Source organism: Corapipo altera, unplaced genomic scaffold (assembly GCF_003945725.1).
Source record: "Corapipo altera isolate COAL_440 unplaced genomic scaffold, ASM394572v1 55, whole genome shotgun sequence".
Taxonomy (NCBI): Eukaryota; Metazoa; Chordata; class Aves; order Passeriformes; family Pipridae; genus Corapipo; species Corapipo altera.
In genome coordinates this window covers 8,632,712-8,651,841 of record NW_020884882.1, presented here as the reverse complement: position 1 = coordinate 8,651,841, position 19,130 = coordinate 8,632,712, and the positions used below count along the sequence as shown (strand labels likewise).

The 19,130-nt window shown below is 56.9% G+C and overlaps 2 protein-coding genes and 1 long non-coding RNA gene across 4 annotated transcripts; 2 read left to right on the top strand and 1 right to left on the bottom strand.

Moving 5' to 3' along the window:
- Positions 1-1,719: 1,719 nt before the first annotated feature.
- NDUFAF3 (NADH:ubiquinone oxidoreductase complex assembly factor 3) lies at positions 1,720-3,087 on the top strand. The gene is made up of 5 exons (XM_027640208.1): positions 1,720-1,745; positions 1,865-2,057; positions 2,134-2,200; positions 2,338-2,438; positions 2,594-3,087. Exons 2-5 carry the CDS (start codon positions 1,908-1,910, stop codon positions 2,687-2,689), a joined length of 414 nt encoding a protein of 137 aa, XP_027496009.1. The 5' UTR covers positions 1,720-1,745; positions 1,865-1,907; the 3' UTR covers positions 2,690-3,087.
- Positions 3,088-4,427: 1,340 nt separating this feature from the next.
- On the bottom strand, positions 4,428-16,146 carry IMPDH2 (inosine monophosphate dehydrogenase 2). 2 transcript variants are annotated; one of them, XM_027640206.1, is made up of 15 exons: positions 15,806-16,146; positions 15,669-15,717; positions 15,479-15,580; positions 15,255-15,329; positions 14,626-14,832; positions 12,461-12,548; positions 11,666-11,865; positions 10,515-10,605; positions 9,741-9,836; positions 8,306-8,377; positions 5,933-6,076; positions 5,617-5,761; positions 5,388-5,531; positions 4,985-5,068; positions 4,428-4,688 (listed from the first exon to the last, which is right to left on the bottom strand). In XM_027640206.1, exons 1-15 carry the CDS (start codon positions 16,027-16,029, stop codon positions 4,667-4,669), a joined length of 1,743 nt encoding a protein of 580 aa, XP_027496007.1. In that variant the 5' UTR covers positions 16,030-16,146; the 3' UTR covers positions 4,428-4,666. The 2 variants fall into 2 exon arrangements, with proteins under 2 accessions (XP_027496007.1, XP_027496008.1); XM_027640207.1 differs by lacking the exon at positions 8,306-8,377 and having other exon boundaries at positions 15,806-16,144.
- Positions 16,147-16,176: 30 nt separating this feature from the next.
- LOC113945720 lies at positions 16,177-18,477 on the top strand. Its single transcript, XR_003527180.1, has 2 exons — positions 16,177-16,534; positions 17,013-18,477. It is a non-coding gene; the product is annotated as an uncharacterized LOC113945720 (long non-coding RNA).
- The last annotated feature ends 653 nt before the right edge of the window (positions 18,478-19,130 follow it).

Here is a 19,130-nt window from a genome sequence, read left to right as displayed (position 1 = left end):
TGGCACTGGGGGGCTGTGGGGGTGCCAGGGAGAGCTGGCGCAGGCAGGAAGCTTGGCAGCGTCTCACAGCCCGCACCACGCCCGGCGCAGGTGCCCACATCCACCCTGCGGCCAACAGCCACGCTCCTCCGGTGGAGAGTCCCCAGGAAGCCAGCTGCTATTTTTAGCTGTTGGGGGCACAAGACCACTGGAGAGCCTCCAGCCTAGTGCAGGGGGCTGAGCCTCGAGGCTGGGCACCAGTGATCCCCCATCCCGACACCAGCCCCCTTCTCCCAATGCGGCTCCACGCGCTGCCCCAGCCCCAGGAGGGGTTGGAGTGGGACAGCGGCTCTTACCCAAGTGCCCGGCCCGGCAGGCAGGGGTGGGAGGCAGGTGAGGTGGGGGCGGGAGCGCGGGTAACGAAACCCCAGGGCAGCTGGGCACAGCGGGGACAGCTGCTTTTGGGATTCCGTTGCCCGCGCCGGCGCCGCGGAGGGAGATGGGCAGGGGCACCACCGCCACGCCACCCCGACCCTCGGGCCGTCGGTGGGATAAAGTGGGGAGAGGGCGACTTACCGGCGGGGACCGGGGCGGAGGAGCTGCGAGGAGTCGCCGCCGGGCCGTTGTGGCCGGGGGTGCCGGCTCCCCCCGCGCCGCGGGCCGGGTGCCAAGGGGAGGGCGGCACGGCCGAGCCAAAAGGAAACGGCTCCGAACAAAGCCCCGGTGGGGCTGGAGCAACTGGTGCCAGCCCGGCAGCCCCCGACGGGGCCCGGAAACACGAGCTGTCCCCGAGGGACGGCACCTGCCCCGGCACCTGCGCCCGGCGGCGGCACCGGCGAAGCGCCGGCACGGCCCCGACGAGGAGCCCTCGGCACCCGCCATGGGGGGAAGTGAAACCGCGTGGGGAACCCCACCGGCCCCACGCGGAGCTCACGCGGTACCGCCCGGGGGTTCCTGGGATCCTGCCCTAGCCAAGGGTGTGGGGACTCCTGACGCCTCCAGCACGGCACGGCGGTGGGAAATGCCCCGCCGACGCTGCCGGGAAGCCTCCCGGTGACCCCCGGAGTGTCAGGCTTGGCTAGTCCCGGGTGGGTGACAGAGGTGAGGGACGTGGGTCCCCCGCCCCAAGGCACCCCCGAGCCCGCAGTGCCATCGGCCCCACCAAGTGGATAGCACCAAGCGGCACCGGGAGGTCCCGGTGGCGGCTCGGGGGTCCAGCCCCGACTGGCAGCGGCCGCCCACAGTGGGGCACACAGCGGGGCCGGGGCGCCGTGCCGAGCCTGGAGCAGCCCCGGGGCACCGGCGGGGCCGGGCCGGGAGCGCAGCCGAGCCCCGGTGCCGCTCCCTCCCGCCGCCCGGGGAGCCGCCCGCTCCCCTCTCACCTCCGGCCCCGCAGCCTTCGGCGCAGCAGCCCGGGCCGGTCCGCGGCCCCTCCCGCCCCGCACCCGCCGTGCCGCTCCTGCCCCGCTGCCGCTTTCGGTTTCGCTCCGGCGCCCACCCGGGGCTGCGGGTCGGGGCGCGCCCGGGTCCGGGGCCGGCAGGTGTGTGAGTGTCGCTGCCCCCCGCCCCGCCGGCCCCGCGGGCCGGGAAGGACCCCGGGGGGGAACCCCGCGAGCCCCGGTCCGACCCCGCTCCCCCGCTGCCGCAGTCCCGGCCCCGGCCGCCGGGGGGCGGTGGGGGCAGGGGCGGGGCCGCGCGGCGGTTCCGGCGATGGCGGCGGCGGTGCTGCGGCTGCTCGGGCCGGTGGCGCGGCGGGCGCCGGGCAGGTACCGGCACCGGGCCCCGCGGCTGCCCCGCGCCCGGCGGCGGTACCGGTGGAGTCCCGTGGGGTGCCCTTGGGGTATCCGTAGGCCCCGCGTGTCCCAGCTGCTCCCTGTCCCCGCAGGGCGCCGTGCCGCGGTCACCGGCTCACGCCGGCGGACGACGAGATGTACCAGCGGACGCGGGTGACGGTGCTGGAGCCGGAGTCCCCCAACATCATGTTCATCGAGGGCTACAGCAACCGCGGCTTCACCATCAGCGGGGACGTGGTGGTGGGGCCCTGTGCCGTCCTGCCCCGCAGCATCCTCCAGTGGAACGTGAGTGCCCGGCGGCGGGGCCGGTGCTCGCACCGTACCGGGGCGGCCCCGCTCAGCAACGGTCCTGTCCTCGCAGGTTGGCTCCCACCGGGACATCTCGCACGAGAGCCTGTCGCTGTTCCGGCTGCTGGAGCCCCACATCGGTACGTGGGGCAGGAGGGGCGCGGGCTGTCCCCTGTCTGGACTCCTGTCAGGGCTGGTGGTCCCTGCAGGGAGGGCAGCTCTGGGCCGAGGCAGCCCCAGTGCCACCCTGCCCACCCTTGTCGTGTCCTGGTTGCAGAGATCCTGGTGCTGGGCACAGGGGACAGAGTGGAGCGGCTCCACTCTGGCATGCTGAAGCAGATGCGGGAGTGCGGGATTGCTGTGGAGGTACAGGACACGGTAAGGAGGGGTGAGCACAGGCAGCACCCCACTGAAGGGGAGGGCAGTGGTCACTGGGAGACTCTCCTGGGGACAGGAGTCGTGTGCCCTGTGGGGAAGAGCTGTGTCTCCTTCCTGAGCGCTGGAGCTTCACTCACTCCCTTTTCTATTCACAGCCAAATGCATGTGCAACCTTCAACTTCCTAATAAGTGAAAAGCGTATTGTGGCTGCTGGGCTCATCCCTCCGCAGGGTGCCTACCAGGGGATGTAGGCACTGCCTGCCACGGCCGTGGGCTCTGTGGGGCTGCCCCTGCCTGCCTGAAGCCCCCGAGGGTCACCGCTCCCAAGGGAGATGTGCTTCAGACTGGACTGTGGAGCTGCTGGGTGGGTGGTGGCTCTGCACACAGGAGGGCTGTGAGATGGGGGGGCTTGGTTCTGGCCTGCAGTCCTGGCTTCTCGGCCTCCCTGCCCAGTCTGGGCTGGGGCTGCAGGGCACAGCACAGGCTTTACTGACAGCACCACTCCCACAGCCTTGCCAAGGTCGTGTCCCATGCCTTGGCAGCAAGAAGCCCTGCCGCGAGGCAGGGTGGAGGCTGTTGGTGTGAGCTGTACACCCCCTGGGCACATCTGGGGCTCCACAAGATAAATACATGTAAATGGAAAATACAAGGAATTGTGTGGTGGTTAATGCACAGCACAGCGAGGCTGTAACATGCTAATGGGGCATGTGCTCACCCCGGGCACTGGGGTAGTGTGTGGTGCCAGTGGTGCCACGTGCCAGCAGCTCCCTGAGCACAGCCACCACCAGCAGCTGCTGTGTCCCAGCTGGTGCCTGGGCTCTCCCATGGGGCTTTGTACCACCCCACAGTGCCCATGTCTCTTGTGCAGCCTCAGGCTGCTGTCAGTCCAGAGGTGCTGCATCCCCTCTCCTATGATGCTCAGCTCAAGCAGGGGACATGAAGAGGGTCACTGTCATGTCCCCCTACCTTGCACTGGTTCAGGTCAGGGATGTCACTCCTGGAGAACGGGGTACATGTACCCAGTGGCAGCCTTGTGCCCCAAACCTGCCGTCTCCACGGGGCCAAGGTGGGGGGATGAGACTGCAGGCCCAGCCCTTCATCAGGCATGGGGTAGCTTTGTTTAAAGAGTGCATTAATGAGTTTCTGACACTGACACCATGAGGTTGTAGTTTAAGACTCTGGTTTTGGTGTATGTAAATCCAATTTGACATCCCCAAACCACTGGGAGTGGCAGGAGAGATGTGTACGTGAGTGGGACAAACACAACTGGTACAGGTGTTAAAATACTTCTGTCACCTGCTGCTGCAAGCACAAGTAACCTGCCAAGCCAGGGAAGTTTGCACTGCTCAGGCCTGCAGAAATGCAGCTCCTTTATAAGCCTGTACCCTTCCAAGTACATTGCCCATCTTCTGGCAAAAACAGTTCATGGAACCTGGGCAGGTGGTTGCACCACCTGCACTGACCAGCCCAGGGGGTGCAGCTGCTGTGGCTGTGGGGGGGGAACTTTGGGAGGTTTAGGGGAAGAAACAAAGGGTGCATTGGCGAGGACCAGGCATGGGAAGACAAAGGTCTAAGGGCCTGGTGTGTGTAGGCAGCTGCAGTGCAGAGGCAGGGCTGTGTGAGTGGGTGTGCACACACATACACAAGCACCCAAGTGCTTATCACTGCAGCAGCTGGACTGGGAATGGGGTCCTGCAGCACCCTGGCTGCTGCCACAGCTGGGTTTGGCAGCTCCCAGGAGGAGCTAACAGCTCTGTAAAATCATTTGCTTTCTTGCCCAGCAGCCACTTGCTTTCTGCTCTCAGGAAGGATTTTTAAAGACTCACACTGTATTATTCACATAGCCCTGTCTCAGGGCTGTCCTCTCCCTGTTCCCATTCACATGCACACAGTGTCCCTTTGGGGTCATCAGCTGCTCCTGAGGCTGCTGGAAGCAGAGAGCCTAGGAAGGAGACCAAGGGACATAATGAAGGAAGAGGGGCTCCAGGCTGACACCAACTCCACATCTTTTCCTCTTTTATTGTAAAACATGGCAAACGTGTGCAAGGCTCCAGCCCAGGATCACAGCTCCTGGGTGGTGGGTGGGCCCCACAGGTGGTCAAAAAGCAGCCAAGGGACAGCGGGAGCTCCAGGCAGCCCAGAGTAATGGCACTTCTGCAGCAAGAGCAGCTCCCGCATGGGGCGGCACAGGGCTGAGTGGCACAAGGACAGACACAGACAGATCTCCTTCAGAAGAGGCGCTTCTCGTACCTGTGAGGGGAGCAGCACGTCAAAGAGCACTTTTACTGACCCACTTAACGCAGGGCACAGACCAAAGGCACAGTAAGAAACAGCTCCTGCCAGCCCACAGTGGGGAACAGCCCCTGCACCCTGACACTGTGAGAGGAGTGCTGGCCCAGGCCAGACAACAGGCTGTGGATCAGCTGGGCTGCACAGGGAAGCCAGCAGCACACCAAGCCAAAGGCACATCAGCTGAGGCACAGGATGGCTGTGCCTAACCCCCCCAAAAACTCCAGTTGTACACGGGTCCTGCCAAAAGCACTTACGAGTGAAGGCCATGCACCCCTCCTTCCACCTGGGCAGACGTTGTCCTCTTCTCAAACTTCAGCTCTCCCGAGTACATCATGGCTCTGAGGGGGAAGGACAGCTGTCACAGGCCAGGCAGAGTCCAGGGAAGACAGTGCTCTGGCACATGCTCAGCTGGAGCAGCTGGGACAGGGGTCACTGGTTTCTCCAGCTGCGGCCAAAATGTCTTTGCTGTGCTCCCAAGAGCCAGGCAGGGTAAGATAACCCCACCATTTCAAGGCTGGCCAACTGAATATGCCACAAGAGACCACACTCCTGCACCCCTGGGGCTGGCAAATCCATGACACAGTGCCCACTGGAGATGAGGGAAGAGGGCTACAGCGAGGTCAAAACACCCAGAACACAGCACAGGGAAGCACTCACCGGACTTGGGTCAGGCTCTTGGCACCAATATCCTGGCAGGAATGCTGGATCCCAGCTATCAGGTATGGAATGAATTTGTGGATAGAGCCCTTGTCTTGCACCGCGCCAGAGACCCCCTGGGCCACTTTGATTTTGTCTGTCTCACTGCATGGGAGCACAAATCAAGGATGTTTGTGAAGCAGAGAAGCCCCAAAAGCTTGACCTGTTGCCCCAAAGCACCATCTCTGACCTGAAATACCGGTTCTGGCTGCCCAAGTTCTTGTCCATGGCATCTAGCGAGCCCATGCCACGGTATTTCTTCAGCCTGATTCCATCCGAGAAGAAATACTCGCCTGGGGCCTCCGTGGTGGCAGCCAGGAGAGATCCCATCATCACTGGCACAAGAGATCACCAGGGACAGCACGTCAGCAGGAGTGGCCACGAAACCCTCAGGCCCTCTGAGCACAGCACTGGCTGCACCCCCCGTGCCCCCAGACACCTGCAGGTAAACACCCTTGTGCCCATATGGAAACGCTTCCTAGGACACTCCCTGGGGTGGTGCTCACCTGTGGATGCCCCGAGTGCCAGGGCCTTGGCGATGTGCCCGACCGTTTGGATGCCTCCATCGGCGATGACGGGGACGCCGAACCTGCGGGCGTACTCGGACACCTTGTACACCGCGGTGGCCTGGGGGCGGCCGCACGCCAGCACTGCGGAGAGAGCGGGCACAGGGTCAGCTCCACGCACGGCCACGTCCCCTCCCCAGCAGGCCCTTCCAGGCTTCCAGCACACACATGCTCCAGCACTCAACGCACAAATCCCTGGATGCTCCTTTCCTAGTTGAGTTGCGAGAGAAGCAGATGCCCAGGAGGTGCCTGCTGGGACATCCTCACAGCCCTCTATTCCAAAAAGCTGTGGGTGACCTTGGGACTGGGGTCTTTGACCAGATGCCTGGGATCAGCCGAGACTCGTGGGTCATCCTGGTGCATGGCGCACATGTGAGGAGCTTGGGAAGGAAGCAGAGCAAACTCCAAAAACCCCTCTCCAGAGCATCCCTCCCATGTAACCATGTTCCACTGCTTGCTCCCTCCTAGTGGTGCCAGACCCAGTGGTTCCAGCCTCCATGTACCCAGCAGCTGTATGATGTGCCTCTTGCATGGAAAGACAGCTGGCTGGGAGAGAGCTCGTATGTCTGTACATGTATATATATATTTATATATATACATAAATATATATGTATATATATATATACACATATACACTGCATACACACACAAACACACATGCAGCAGTGGAAAAGGAAACGAGCAGAATGATTTGATAATAATTTATGTTCCTGCCCTGCAATGTAGCAAGGAGTTCGTCAAGTTTAGCTGCCCCATGAGGAAGGAGTTATTAGCTTTGGATTTACTCGTTCTTCCCAGTCCGTAGCAGTTACAGGCTTCCTGTTATGTGAGGAAAACCAGCACAGGGCATGTCTTGTAACACATTTGTCAGCCACAGGCATGCAAGAACGGTGAGATAAGTTTCTCTCAGGGAGATTTCCCTTCCCCACAGTTAACTGGAAGCCTTTTCTCCAGTCACAGTTAGTCCCATACACGGGGTAAGATTAAGGCCATGCAGGATTAGTACTTTGGAGCGTGAACTCCAGGTGTGGTTCAGCCTGCTTGGCAGCAGCACTGGCAACACATCCCTGGCAGGGGCCTGCCCAGGCCAGGGGGCTGCAGTTGCTCCACTCCCAGCACTCAGCAGCAGCTGAGGGAGGGAAGCCAGACTCCAGGCTGAGATCCTGAAAGAACGGAATTTAATCAAACAGACCCCTGTGTTCCGCTCAGGCTCAGCCAGCCAGGGAGAGGCTGCCAGCTTTATCATCAATGCCCTTAAAGAGATGGTCTCTCTCGGTGCTGCACTGCTGAAGGCCACAATGTGGCTGCAAAATGTTGCCAGGGTAGAGCTGGGGAGAGAAACACCTGATTTTGAAAGGTTTTGAGTCCAGGGTCTATGAGACTGTGCCGCTGACAGTGCAGGGCTTGCAGAAACCTTGCAAGAACAGCCATGGAGACCAGCCCTTTAAGGCACAGCTTGGCTCAGGGCCCCTGGGAGCATGACACCATTCCGACTGTCCCAGTGCCCAGCGCCACAGCCTTGGAGCGCAGGCTTCCCAAGTGGAGTTGGGAGCACACACATAACACACGGTCAGGGTGAGGGTTTGTCTCTTTTAGTGTATTGGCAAAGGATGGCCCTACAAGATCATCTGCTAGAGGAAACCTTCCGGGATCTGCAACAGAAACCTTTCCCTTTCGGGTGTGTCAGAACTAGGAGAAAGGACAAAGCCTAAGGCTTGGCTTGTCGGGGGCTGCTCGATCCAATAGCATCAGAGGAAAATGGAGTAGAGAATGCTTCACCCTGTGCTGGGCAGGCAAAAGCCCCTTCTCTCCACAGGAACTGGTGGGGAAAGCTGCGTTTCTGGTTCGCAGCTGCCAAGGTGGCCAGGCACAGTGACATCCCTCTGTGATCCAGGGGAGCCAGCTCCAAGGGAAGCTGGGCCAGAGCACAACTTCCCCACAACTAGGGCTACATTTTAAAAATGATTGAGGCCTGCTCGGGGATCACCTCCCAGCACTGGATCAGCAGGAGCATGCCTGGTTAGGGATCTGGAAGGGTCAGCAGAGAGCCCAGTCAGGCTCCTAACTGGATTTTAGAGTGGAGAGTGGACAGGCCTGAGTTCCCTTAGCTTGGACAGTTCAGACTCTGCTTTAGGAAATCAGAAAGGCTTCTCAGCTTTCATTTCAGATTCAAAACCAGTATCCAAAGCCACAAAACCCCAAGTGCATCTACAGCTAAATTATTCTCAAACAAGCAGTAGGGCCATGTGCAGCCAAATCAGGGTCCTGCTTCAAGACACATAATTAGGGTTGGGAACAGGGCAAGTGACTTACTATAGGTGCCCGTGACAGTAGAAGGGCATTTGGGGCTGTGGGACTTTAGGTCTGGAGGGATCTTTGGAGCAGCTAAACAAAAACAAACACACACATTTTAGAGACAGAAGAACAGCAGCAGAACAAAGGACCCCAGCAGTGACCCGTTACTGGGCAGAGCATACGGTGTGGGACAGAGCTGACTTTGCAGACCCTTCCTAGCCCGAGCCAAGCCAGAGGCCAGATCCAAGCCATCCAGGCCCGGCTGTGCACAGCGCATGCTCGCCCTACTCCAGCAGCCACCCAGAGAGGTGACCCCCTACCCCAAAAAGCCAAAGCTCTTGCCCTTAAGAGGGGCAAAAACCTGGGGAGCTGCAGTCAAGAGTTTTGCAACCACATCTCCTGCGAAGCGCCACATTCTACCCCTGCTCTGCTCCTTCCCCTAAACCAGCACCCAATCCCACCCCTCGGGGCAGCTGGGAGGCACCTCCACAGACATTCCCCTCACTGCAGACTGGGACGTGCCTCACTGGGGCCTTTGCCTCAGAGCCAGGGCAGGATATGAGTGTCCTGGCTCTGCTCTGGTTATGGAAGTGTCAGCCCAAGGATACCACCAACTCCCTAGAGAGGTGACCCAAGACAGACTGCCCTGACTGGGAACCCTGGCAGCAGGCAAAGCAGGAATGCAGCACAGCTCCAGGGTGCTTGCAGGCTCCACACTGGAATGGGCAGAGCTAATGCAGCCTCTTTCAGCCATCAGCTGCCCACTTGCTGCCTCCTGTGGCAAAAGCCAAGGAGAAAAGCAGAGGGGCTGTGTTCTTGGGCTGCAGCACCTTGCTGCACCACCTCTCTGCACCCCACCTGAAAGGTTCAACACATGAGGACTGAGCCTGTCTTCAAAGCAGCCTTTCTCCATGCCCTGGGATGCCCCTCTTGCCTTTTAGCTAAGGGTGACACACCCCCTACCCCACACAAGCTGTCTAACTGCAGAGACAATGGTCAGAAATCCCATTTGGAAATTGCAAAGGCATCAAGCCCAGAAGATCAATAGTCAAGCATCACACACACCGCTGCCAGAGGGAAAGGGAGCACAGACAGCCCGGTGCACTTCACCCATCAGCACTGGGGATCCAGTAAGCCCTTCTCCCTGCAGAGCTGCCCACCAGCCCCATCCCACACCAAGCCAGCAGCTCCCCCTGAGCAAAGCCACATGTGCCACACCGGCTCTACTCAGTCTCGGTCAGTACTGGGAAATGCCTTTGCTGCTGCTGCCACCCCAAAGGTTGGACCCAGGTGATGAGAATGTCCTGGACAAAGGGGGTGAAAGATGGCTTGCTGTTGGACACTGCCCTCACAATGGGAGAATACTCCATCCCAGCCACTGCTGCTTTTCAGCAGGGAATTTCTAATTAACAGGTGTCTTCAGCCTATTTAGGAGATGGCTGATCTCTCTCACCTTCCTGTGTGATGCAGATGGAGCCACTGCCCATCCCGACCCTCAGGGCATCAACTCCTGCGTCAATGAGGTTCTTGGCCTGAGCAGCAGTCACAACTGTGGGGAGCAGAAACTGGTTTGAAGACAGACAAGCACACTGGCACACAACAATGCTCTGCCCCAAGCTCCCCAGCTGGCTGCCAACACCCCCTGCCCAGGGCAACAGCCTGTGCTGCAGCCAGGCCTATCTGGGACCAGTGGTGAGTTTCTGTCCCACCTGTCCCCAGTGGGTGAGGTGACACTGGACCTTCAGGCTACTCTGCAACATGCTTCCACCCAAAGGCTGAGGCAGCAGAGGTCATGGTATGGCACCAAACACTTTTTGGGCCACACCAGGTAGAGAGGGCATAGTACAGGGTAACAGCAGCACCAGTGAAAGACAAGGACCGCTGGGCTCTGCTCTCAAGGGGCAGGGAAAACTGACATCAGATTTCCACATCGAGCAATACCCATTATTATGCAAAATTTTAAACTGGTGTGCAAAGCTAATGTGTAGCATGCTACAGAGGACTGTAGCACACTGTGCTGCAGAACAAAGGTTTCCAAATATCTGCACCAGCAGGGTACTGCCCTGTGTCTGCAGAGTGGTCTTGCTCTGTTCCACAAGCCAGAGGAAACCATTTTAAGTTCACAGACATTTACCAAGATGACTATTCCATTCCTATCCCTGCAGCTCCCTCTGTCGAAGAAACAAACATAATTTAAAGACATGAACAGTCTTCAACACATGCCTACCGTTTCCTCCAATAACTTGCAGGTTGGGATATTTCTCCTTAATATATTTTATCATATTGATCTGGAAGATGGAGTTCCCCTGAGAGGAATCCTGCAATAGAAAGAAAACTAGTTTCAACCAGAATTTCTGCAAAAGGTTAAAAATTACAGCTCCAGAAGAGCCTCAGATCTTCACTCTGCTTGCTGGGGTCTCTGCTAAGCTGTGTCAGTGGGCAAAACAACTCCCCAAATGGGGCACAGAGGCAGAGGAGAAGCTGCTGCCAAGATAGGAATGTACCTTCCCTGTGCAAGGCAGTTTATTGTAAAGCCTTCAGTAATATCCTTCATGTTTAAATCCTGTGGCTTCTACAGATGGCAACAAGCAGAACATCTGGCTTTGGGTAAGAACCATCTGGCTCTACCACCAGGACACTGACAGCCCTGTCCCAAACTACAGGTGAAATGGGGAATGCTCCTTGTGAAGCCCAGAAGGGCTGGTGGGGGGAAGCATCTCCCCGCTGTGCAGCAGGGCAGCTGAAATACCAGATGTCAACCAGTGAGTGCTCAGGCCCTGCCAGTCTCCATGCCCCAGCCAAATCCTGTCTGTTAAACATTTCCCGCTCAGCCATGCCCTCGGAGCACGGTGGACTCACAAGCTCACAATCAATGAGAAAACCATGTGTAAATACAGACAGCGACGATTGTGCCTGAAAGCTTACAGGCCAGGAGGGGAGATCAGCAGAGCAGCTCTGGGCTGACCACTCCTGAACAGCAGGGGGCTAAGAGAATAACACAGCAACAAACATCAAAGGGCTGAAGGGAAGCTGTAAGAAGCCGAATATTCACAACTAGTCAGGAACATCAGAGAGCCTGGTGGTAGAGTGCAAGAGGCATTTGTAGAAGATTCTGTATTAACTGACAGGGTTTCTCTTCTCAGCCTTCAGGGCTTTGATGCATCCTACAAAGTCCCTTGAGGTCATGTAAGCCCCGAGGCAAGAGGAATCCCTCTAATTAGAGGATTCCAACCTGAAGAAGACTGAGAGGTCAACAAACAGCCATATTCTAACACAAAAGAGCATGTAATAAAGACAGTGAGTGCCACACTGCTGCTGCTGCTGCACTGTCAGAGCGGTTCACTCAAACCAGGCCCTCAGCCCACCCTGGGTGCTCACCAGCACAACTGCATCCACGCCCGCCTGCACCAGCAGGTCCAGCCGGTACTTGTCGTCCTCGTGGGTCCCGATAGCAGCTCCGCAGAGCAGCTGCTTCTTGGAATCTTTGGATGCCAGAGGGTAGTCCCTGTTCTTTTTGAGATCAGTACGAGCAATTATAGCCACCAGCTCGTCATCTTCATTAACAATTGGCAGTTTGCCTGGAAACAAACAGAAAGAACATCATTGCAGGTTTCTGCAGCAGTCGGACGTTAGCCCAGGCCAGTGCGGCAGATCAGGGGCATTGGGCAGGCAGCAACTGCTACAAGATGGAGACTCAAAGAGGTGTGTTACCCAGCCTTGCTTGGCCATGGATGCCAGCAGCCCTGGCTTGGAGCAGGACTGGAGAAGGACTCCGTATTTTTCAAACTGAACATAGAAAAAATGTTTATTTTTTAATAATTAGACCCACCACACACTGTTAAAAGTCAAACCACCAAACTCTAACAGAGCTGAACTCAGTGCTGAAATGTGAGGGCCAGGATAGAAAATGGAAGTCATGTGGCTGGACAGCAAGGCGCTCTTCAGCTCCTGGGCTGCCAAGAATCCCTCAACTCCAAACACATTTGAGATGAAGGCATGTGAACTCTGCACCCTGGCAGAGGGCTGCAGGCACTCTCCTCACTGTCCCCTCCTTGTGCTGGAATGAAGCCTTCCCATGTTCCACCCACACACAGACCGCGTGCCCACAGCCACCCACTGCCCTCCCAGCCCGGCACTCCCACAACTCTCCCTCGTGCCGACGGTCACAGGTACCTTTTTTACTCCTTTGCAGAATTTCATTTGCTTCTTTCAACATTACACCAGCTGGGGCCACAACAAGATCTTCCCGCTTTGTCATAATCTAGTGGGTGGGAGAAGATAAAAAGTCACAAGAACTCCTTCACACCGATCTGAAAATACCAAACCCCTCTGCCCACATGATACGCTCCACAGTAGCCGTGCGGGAGCACTCCACACACCGCAGCAACACGCCTCCAGAAACACAGGAACAGCCTCCAGTGTGCTGTCCCCATGCCAGTGGTGACATCAGGACCCAAGCCCATCAGTGCACTGAAAACAGGAGATGATAGAAGGCCTCAGCAAGCCAAGGGAAAGCACACAGAAACAAGGGACAACTCTCAGATGATCGCTGTTTGGGGTGTAACCCAAACAGCCCTCCCTTTTAACGAAGCACTGGGAAATAAGGGCTGGAGACACCTCTGGAGCCTCATGTTGGTCTGGCAGAAACGTTACCCCCAGTCTCATTTTCAGGCAGCATCCCCAGCACACAGGCTCTGGAAGGGCTCTGCCAAAAAAACCCCACTGCGGGCAAGGTCAATGGGGCAAAAGTCACTTTAAAACCAGGACAAATCCAAACACGCTCACCCACGCTCACTTGGACAAACAAGTACCAAAACACAGTGGAATGCCAGGGGCAGTGCTGGACAGAAGCTGGAACAGGGGAACTGCTGATGTGGTATACAGAAAAAAGCTTTCACCACAACAGTGGTCAAACACTGGAAGAGCAGCCTAGAGGGGCAGTGAAATCTCCATCCTTGGAGACATGGACACAGCGCCACACAGCCTGCTCCAGCTGAATCTGCCTTGAGCAGGAGACTTGACAAGAGACTGTGATGTCCCTTGCCAACCACAGCATTCTGTGATCACCAGGTTCACGTGGGATATCCTCATGAAAGGTTACTCAAGAAGGCCAGGCAAAGCTAAAAGGGAACACTTTCCAACCCTTCAGGAAGGTAGACTAGTTGCACACAACAAAAAAGAGAGATAACATTTTAGTTATTTATACCATAAGAACAGACATTTTGCATCAGGGAAGAGGCTGACTCTGCCTGCATCCACCCAAAATCCTGTCTGTGACAGAACCCATATCTCAGGAAAAGCCTGAGTAATCAAAGACATTGAGGAGACCTGTGTGTTTAACTGGATGGCAATGAACAGCTCAGCAAGACAACTGCTGGACTGCAAGTGGAGAGGAGATTGAGGAAACCGTTCGTTTCCCTGGCCTTGCCTGGTGACAGGGACAAGCACCAGACACTGACAGCAAAAGGGCTTCCATCTTTGCAGTGCTAAATGATCCACATAAGAAAGAGGGGAGATTCTTATCTGGCTCCTCTATATGGGCAGCACCACTTCGAAGGGCCATGTGCACTTTTATAACCTACTCCTGGTTTATGATTCCTGTATCAGGTATTTGTAGGCGATTGCAAACCAAACAGGGATGAGCATGTGATACGGGGTTTGGTCAGCAAGAGCTAAAAATAATTGTGAGTCAAAAGTAAAACGTGGCCAAGAGGCACCAGTGGTGAAACCTGACAGTGCTGTGGATCTACAGTTACATAGCCTGTGTGACAGACCGCAGGGAATGTTCTCCTGCACGAGGGGAGTCTGACAGGGCAGCGTTATGAAGGCCACTCGGCCACTCTGCAAGTTCAGAGTCTTATTTTAAAGAGCAAGTAGCCCAGATGAGGCACACAGGGAAAGGCAGTCCAGAAAATGAAGCTCAGCCCTTGGAGGGCTTGCTGGGCACAGTGCAGCTGTTACAGCCCTGGTCAGTGCCAGACTGCTACACAGGATCACAGCCAGCAGCCAGGAACACTGGCAATTAATTAGTGAAGCAAGGGAGAGCACCAGCTGCAGGGAGGATGGTTTCCACAGCACTGAAAGATAACCCCTAGGAGTCATACAAACTGCATGGTCACTCCACTGTGTCCGCACTGCAGGAGTCGCTAAGGGAGTGCAAATGAGGGAGACACTCTCCAGGAAATACAGTCACAGATGGATCTGCAGAGCTAAGGTAGAGCTGCTCCCTCCCACTGGCACAGCATCCTCACAGTCACACGCTCACCCTTCTTACCACAAGCCACACGGTTTCCCAAGGCAGTACTCGCACCCATCGGGTGCTCACAAGCCCTTCTCACCTCACCGAGGGGCAGGTCATGCTCTGACTCTTTCAGGAAGTCAATATCTCTAGATGAGATGATCCCAACCAGCTTGCCCCCCATCTTCCCGTTGTCCGTGATGGGAATCCCACAGAATCCGTGACGAGCTTTTGCTTCGAACACATCTCGCACTCGGTCGTTGGGGCTCAGCACCACGGGGTCTGTGATGAATCCTTGCTCATATTTCTGAAAGGAAGCAAATCCAGCAGCCAGGTTGAGCAGCACTGCCAGGCTGACCAGGAGCAGGGCATGTGCCTGGAGGTCACTACAGCCCCTCACTCAGCTCCACAACCACCCAGCCTGGCCACGTGCTCACCAACAGGATGACTCCCAAACCAGCACCAAGGCTCACTATTGTGTTAAAAACCAAGAGTTTCCAAGCTAACATCCTTCCTGAAATGATGGGGAATATTCCCACACCAGGAGGCCTGGCAGATCTCAAATCCCAGGCTGTGCAGGGACAGCACTTGACACACAAGAAGAGGGTTGTGCAGGCAAACCCTGGCAGCACTACAGCTCTGAAACACCAAGATCTGGCACGTTTCAGCAGGGTCAGACCACGCTGCCCACCCGCACGAAGCACCACTGCTGCCGCCCCAGCCACTCACCTTCACCTTCCGCACTTCATTAGCCTGGAACTCCGGGGTGCAGTTGTGGTGGATGAACCCTATTCCCCCGGTCAGCTGGGGACACAAAGGCGGCTGTGAGACACTGCAATCCCCGCCCGGCGCCGCACCGGGAGCGATGGAGCCCCCGGGCCGTACTTGGCCCCGTGGCGGACACGCGGGAGCCTCGGGCAGCGTTTCCAGCCCCGCCACGGGGCCGCACTCACCGCCATGGCGATGGCCATGCTGGCCTCGGTGACCGTGTCCATGGGCGAGGAGACCAGCGGGGTCTTCAGGGTGATCCTCTTGGTCAGCGCTGAGGTCAGGTCCTGGCGGGGAGGCGGCGGCGGCTGAGCGGCGGCACCGGCCCAGCCCCCGGCCCGGCCCCCGGCCCGCTCCCCCGCCCCGGCCACTCACCACCTGGTCTGCCGTGAAGTCGATGTACCCCGGCAGGATGAGGAAATCGCTGCGGGGTAACGAAGGGAGACGCGTTAGCGACCGCCTCGGCCCCGCGCCCCCGGCCCCGGCCCCACAGCCGCGCCGGCCGCACTCACTTGTAGGTGAGCCCATCGCCGCAGCTGAAGAGCTGCTGCGCCGTCAGCCCGTCGTCGGGCACGTATCCGGTGCCGCCGCTGATCAGATAGTCCGCCATGGCCCCGCCGCGTGCCCGCCCCGCCACACCGAGCGCACGCGCGCCCCGACGGCCGCCGGGGCCAACCCGGCTGCGCCCGCCTCGCGGAGCGGACAGAGCGGCCCCCGGCAGCGGCCGGCACCGCATCGCCCCCTGCCGGCCCGGAGGGCCCCGCACCGCGACACGGCCCTGGAGCCCGCCCAGCGCTGTCGGCACCGGGGACACGCCGGCGACACACCGGGCCCGGGTGACGCTCTCAGCCGCCGGCAGTTCCTCCTCAGTGTCTCCTCAGCACCGGCCCCGCGCGTGCCCAGCCCGGTGCCGCCGGGCCGGCGCGGCCGTTGTGTGCTCGGGCACTGCAGCCGCGCCCGCGTGTCGGGGGAGGCGGGAGGACAGAGCTCCGGGACAGCCCAGCACAGCCCTGTGCGCCGTTCCTCGGCTTGGCTGACACAGCGTGGCCAGCGCAGTGTGACACCTGCTACAGCACCGCCTAAGAAAGCCCAGCAATGGGTGATGCACACAAACACGGTGGGGCGGGAGCTGAGCCCAACACCAGATACTCCAGCAGCTTCTGCAGGAAGATGAGAACGGGCCTGTTGGGTCTGTGGTGGATGCAGAGCTGGGACACACCAGCAGAACCCAAAGCAACTTTGTAAGTCAAAGTGAGCTGCAAGAAGGAGAAGGTCAAAAGGTGGCAAGCAAGGCAAGTCTGGCACCAAGAGGGGAATGAAAGGCACAAAGGAGAGGATCCAAGGTGATCCCAGCTAGGTATTATCCCCCTCTTGCCAAAGCCCCCAGGCCAGGCTGTACAAACAAGCACTGTGAAGAGGATGGCTGCACACGGGGGATTGTAGTGTAGCACCTTCCTGTCTGTGCTGCAGGGGGTGACTGGAGGCAGGATTTTGGAGAAGAGCAGTAACAGGAGTAGGGAGGACTGTGCCTGGAGTGGAACAGGCAAAAACACAGATCTGCCTTAGAGGACCCTTGAAGGAAATAGCAGTTGTTTCTTTTCCAGGATGAGATGTTCCCATGCCTGCAGGTCTGTTGGAGCATCAGGAAAAGTATCTGTACTGCAGGTTACAGAACAACTTCCTTCTCTGATTGATGATTTCCTTCTTGTGTCATTCCAGATCTGGCCTCAGAGCACCAGGGACAGAAGAAAACCAGACCCCTTCTCACCCGCTGTCCAAGGCAATCCCCTGTCTAACACTAACCAGTTCAGGGACTAAAGAATGGTGCTCCTGTGCCTGCAACTGTCCTACTGCAGTAGGTTAAATCCTTGCCCGAAGATCAGAAATCAGCTTCAAGAAATGTGTTACTCATGTTACCCAGCTGTGGGACACAGGAAATGTAACAGTGACATCTGCTCAGGTCTCCTGAAATACTTGGAAGCAAACAGGCTTTTTATGCTGAGAGTCACCAGCCTCTAGTTTGGACCAACATATTTTCATCTGAGTAAGGTTCTACAAAAGACAACATGGAGTTTAGAGAAAGACAGGCCAGGCTTTCAGTGACTTTTATGGAGGGTGAAAAGCCCCAAACAAGTGAACTATCTATGGACAGGAGGAGGACTCCCAAGTGACTTGTTTGGTCTCAGCAGCAGTGATCTGCAAAGGTTGTGGTCTTCAAGTTACAGTTGTTTCCCATGGGATGGTGGGTTTGTCTGTAGCAGGAAAGGAAGGTGCAAGCCTCAGCATGGGGATGGTTCCCTTTGCTATGAGAAAGGGTACATGTGGCTTTCAAGGCCCCCCCAGAACTAGGAAAATGCAGCCCTTGCACAGTGAAGAGCCAGTGACAAGGATCCGCAATGGCCCTTAAAACTTTCAGCCAAGAGTGGTGGTGATGATGATATCGCCAACATCAACACCATCTCCTTCCCACAGCCACACAGTAACAGTGCTTTGTTGTTACGTGACATTCTGAACTCTGCAGGGTTTAATTCTTGTTCCCAGACTCTGCTATCAAGGACTGTATTCCACCCTGCTGTTACCTCTGTACATAATTCCTGGGCTGAATTTCAGCTAAGAGCTCATTTCTCCTATCCACACACCAGTGTCCCACTGGTTGCAGTTTGCCTGAGCTAGGGAGCTGGAAGAAAAGCACTGTCCTTTGCAGAAAATAAAAGCACCTAGGCCCACACCACTGAAAACCGTTCCCCGTCAAGGCACCGAGATGGTTATCCCAGAGGCAGGGATCAGAGCCACAGCGTTCCCAAGGAAAGCGCTGCCTGCCAAGGACACGCACTCTTGAGTCAGCATTACCTGTCACAGGATCAGCACAACAGGAGGCATCATGCCAGACCAAAATCAGGCTAACAGGTCTCTCTACCCTTATTTAAAATAAAGACAGGCTAACAAAGGCTTGCTGAGCCTACCTGGGCAGCACACACTGATCTGAGCTACAGCACGGGCACAGCAGTAAACAGGCAAGTTGGCTTCTGTTCCAATGGAAACATCAGACAAAGTTTAATGGTTCTCAAACAGACTACAACAAAGGCTGCAGGGAAAAACATTTTATTTCCAAGCAGATTACAAAGAGCAGAGAATATAAGAGTAAAATTAAATTAAAAAAATAGTTGAGTGCATCTCTTTAAAATGATTTGTAGTGTGAGTTACTCACGGGGCAAAGCTACTGGAGAGTTCTGAAGGTCACTTTGCAGGATGCCAATCACATGTGCTGTTTAGACCTGGGTCAACACAGGAGGGACAGACAAGACGTATTTTGCATATAGGCTGCACACTCATTATCAAGCGAGGCTCTGGGCTGCAACTGGACCCTGCCTTTCCGAGACATCCCCTCCACCTCGTTTCTCTCCTGCAGTTCCCTCAAGTTCTAGACATGGTTTATTGCTGCTGTAAGTGAGTTCAATCTGACTCCCCATTCTGATGAGCTCCAATGAGAAGGAAGAAGCAGGCAAACGTGGCTGCCATGCACAAGGTTATACAGGGAATGTGGCTGCAGTGCTGAGGGCAGAGCTTCAGCCACACAGCAAAGGGAACCGACAAGTAGGGGGCACAGCGAGTGCTTCAGAGATTTGGGGGCAGCATGTCAGCTAGACTTCTGGAAGAAGATTTGAGCTGCTCCTTAAGGTAGGAAGAGACTCAAGTGGAGAAAAGCTCCTTCCTATGCATTGGCACCAGTGAAACAGAAGAGGCTGAATCATCAGGATAAGGTGCATTCCCTGTAATATCTGAGAGGAGCAGCTCCAGCAGTAAGATGGGCAGAAAAGCCCCATATAGGGTGGAAGA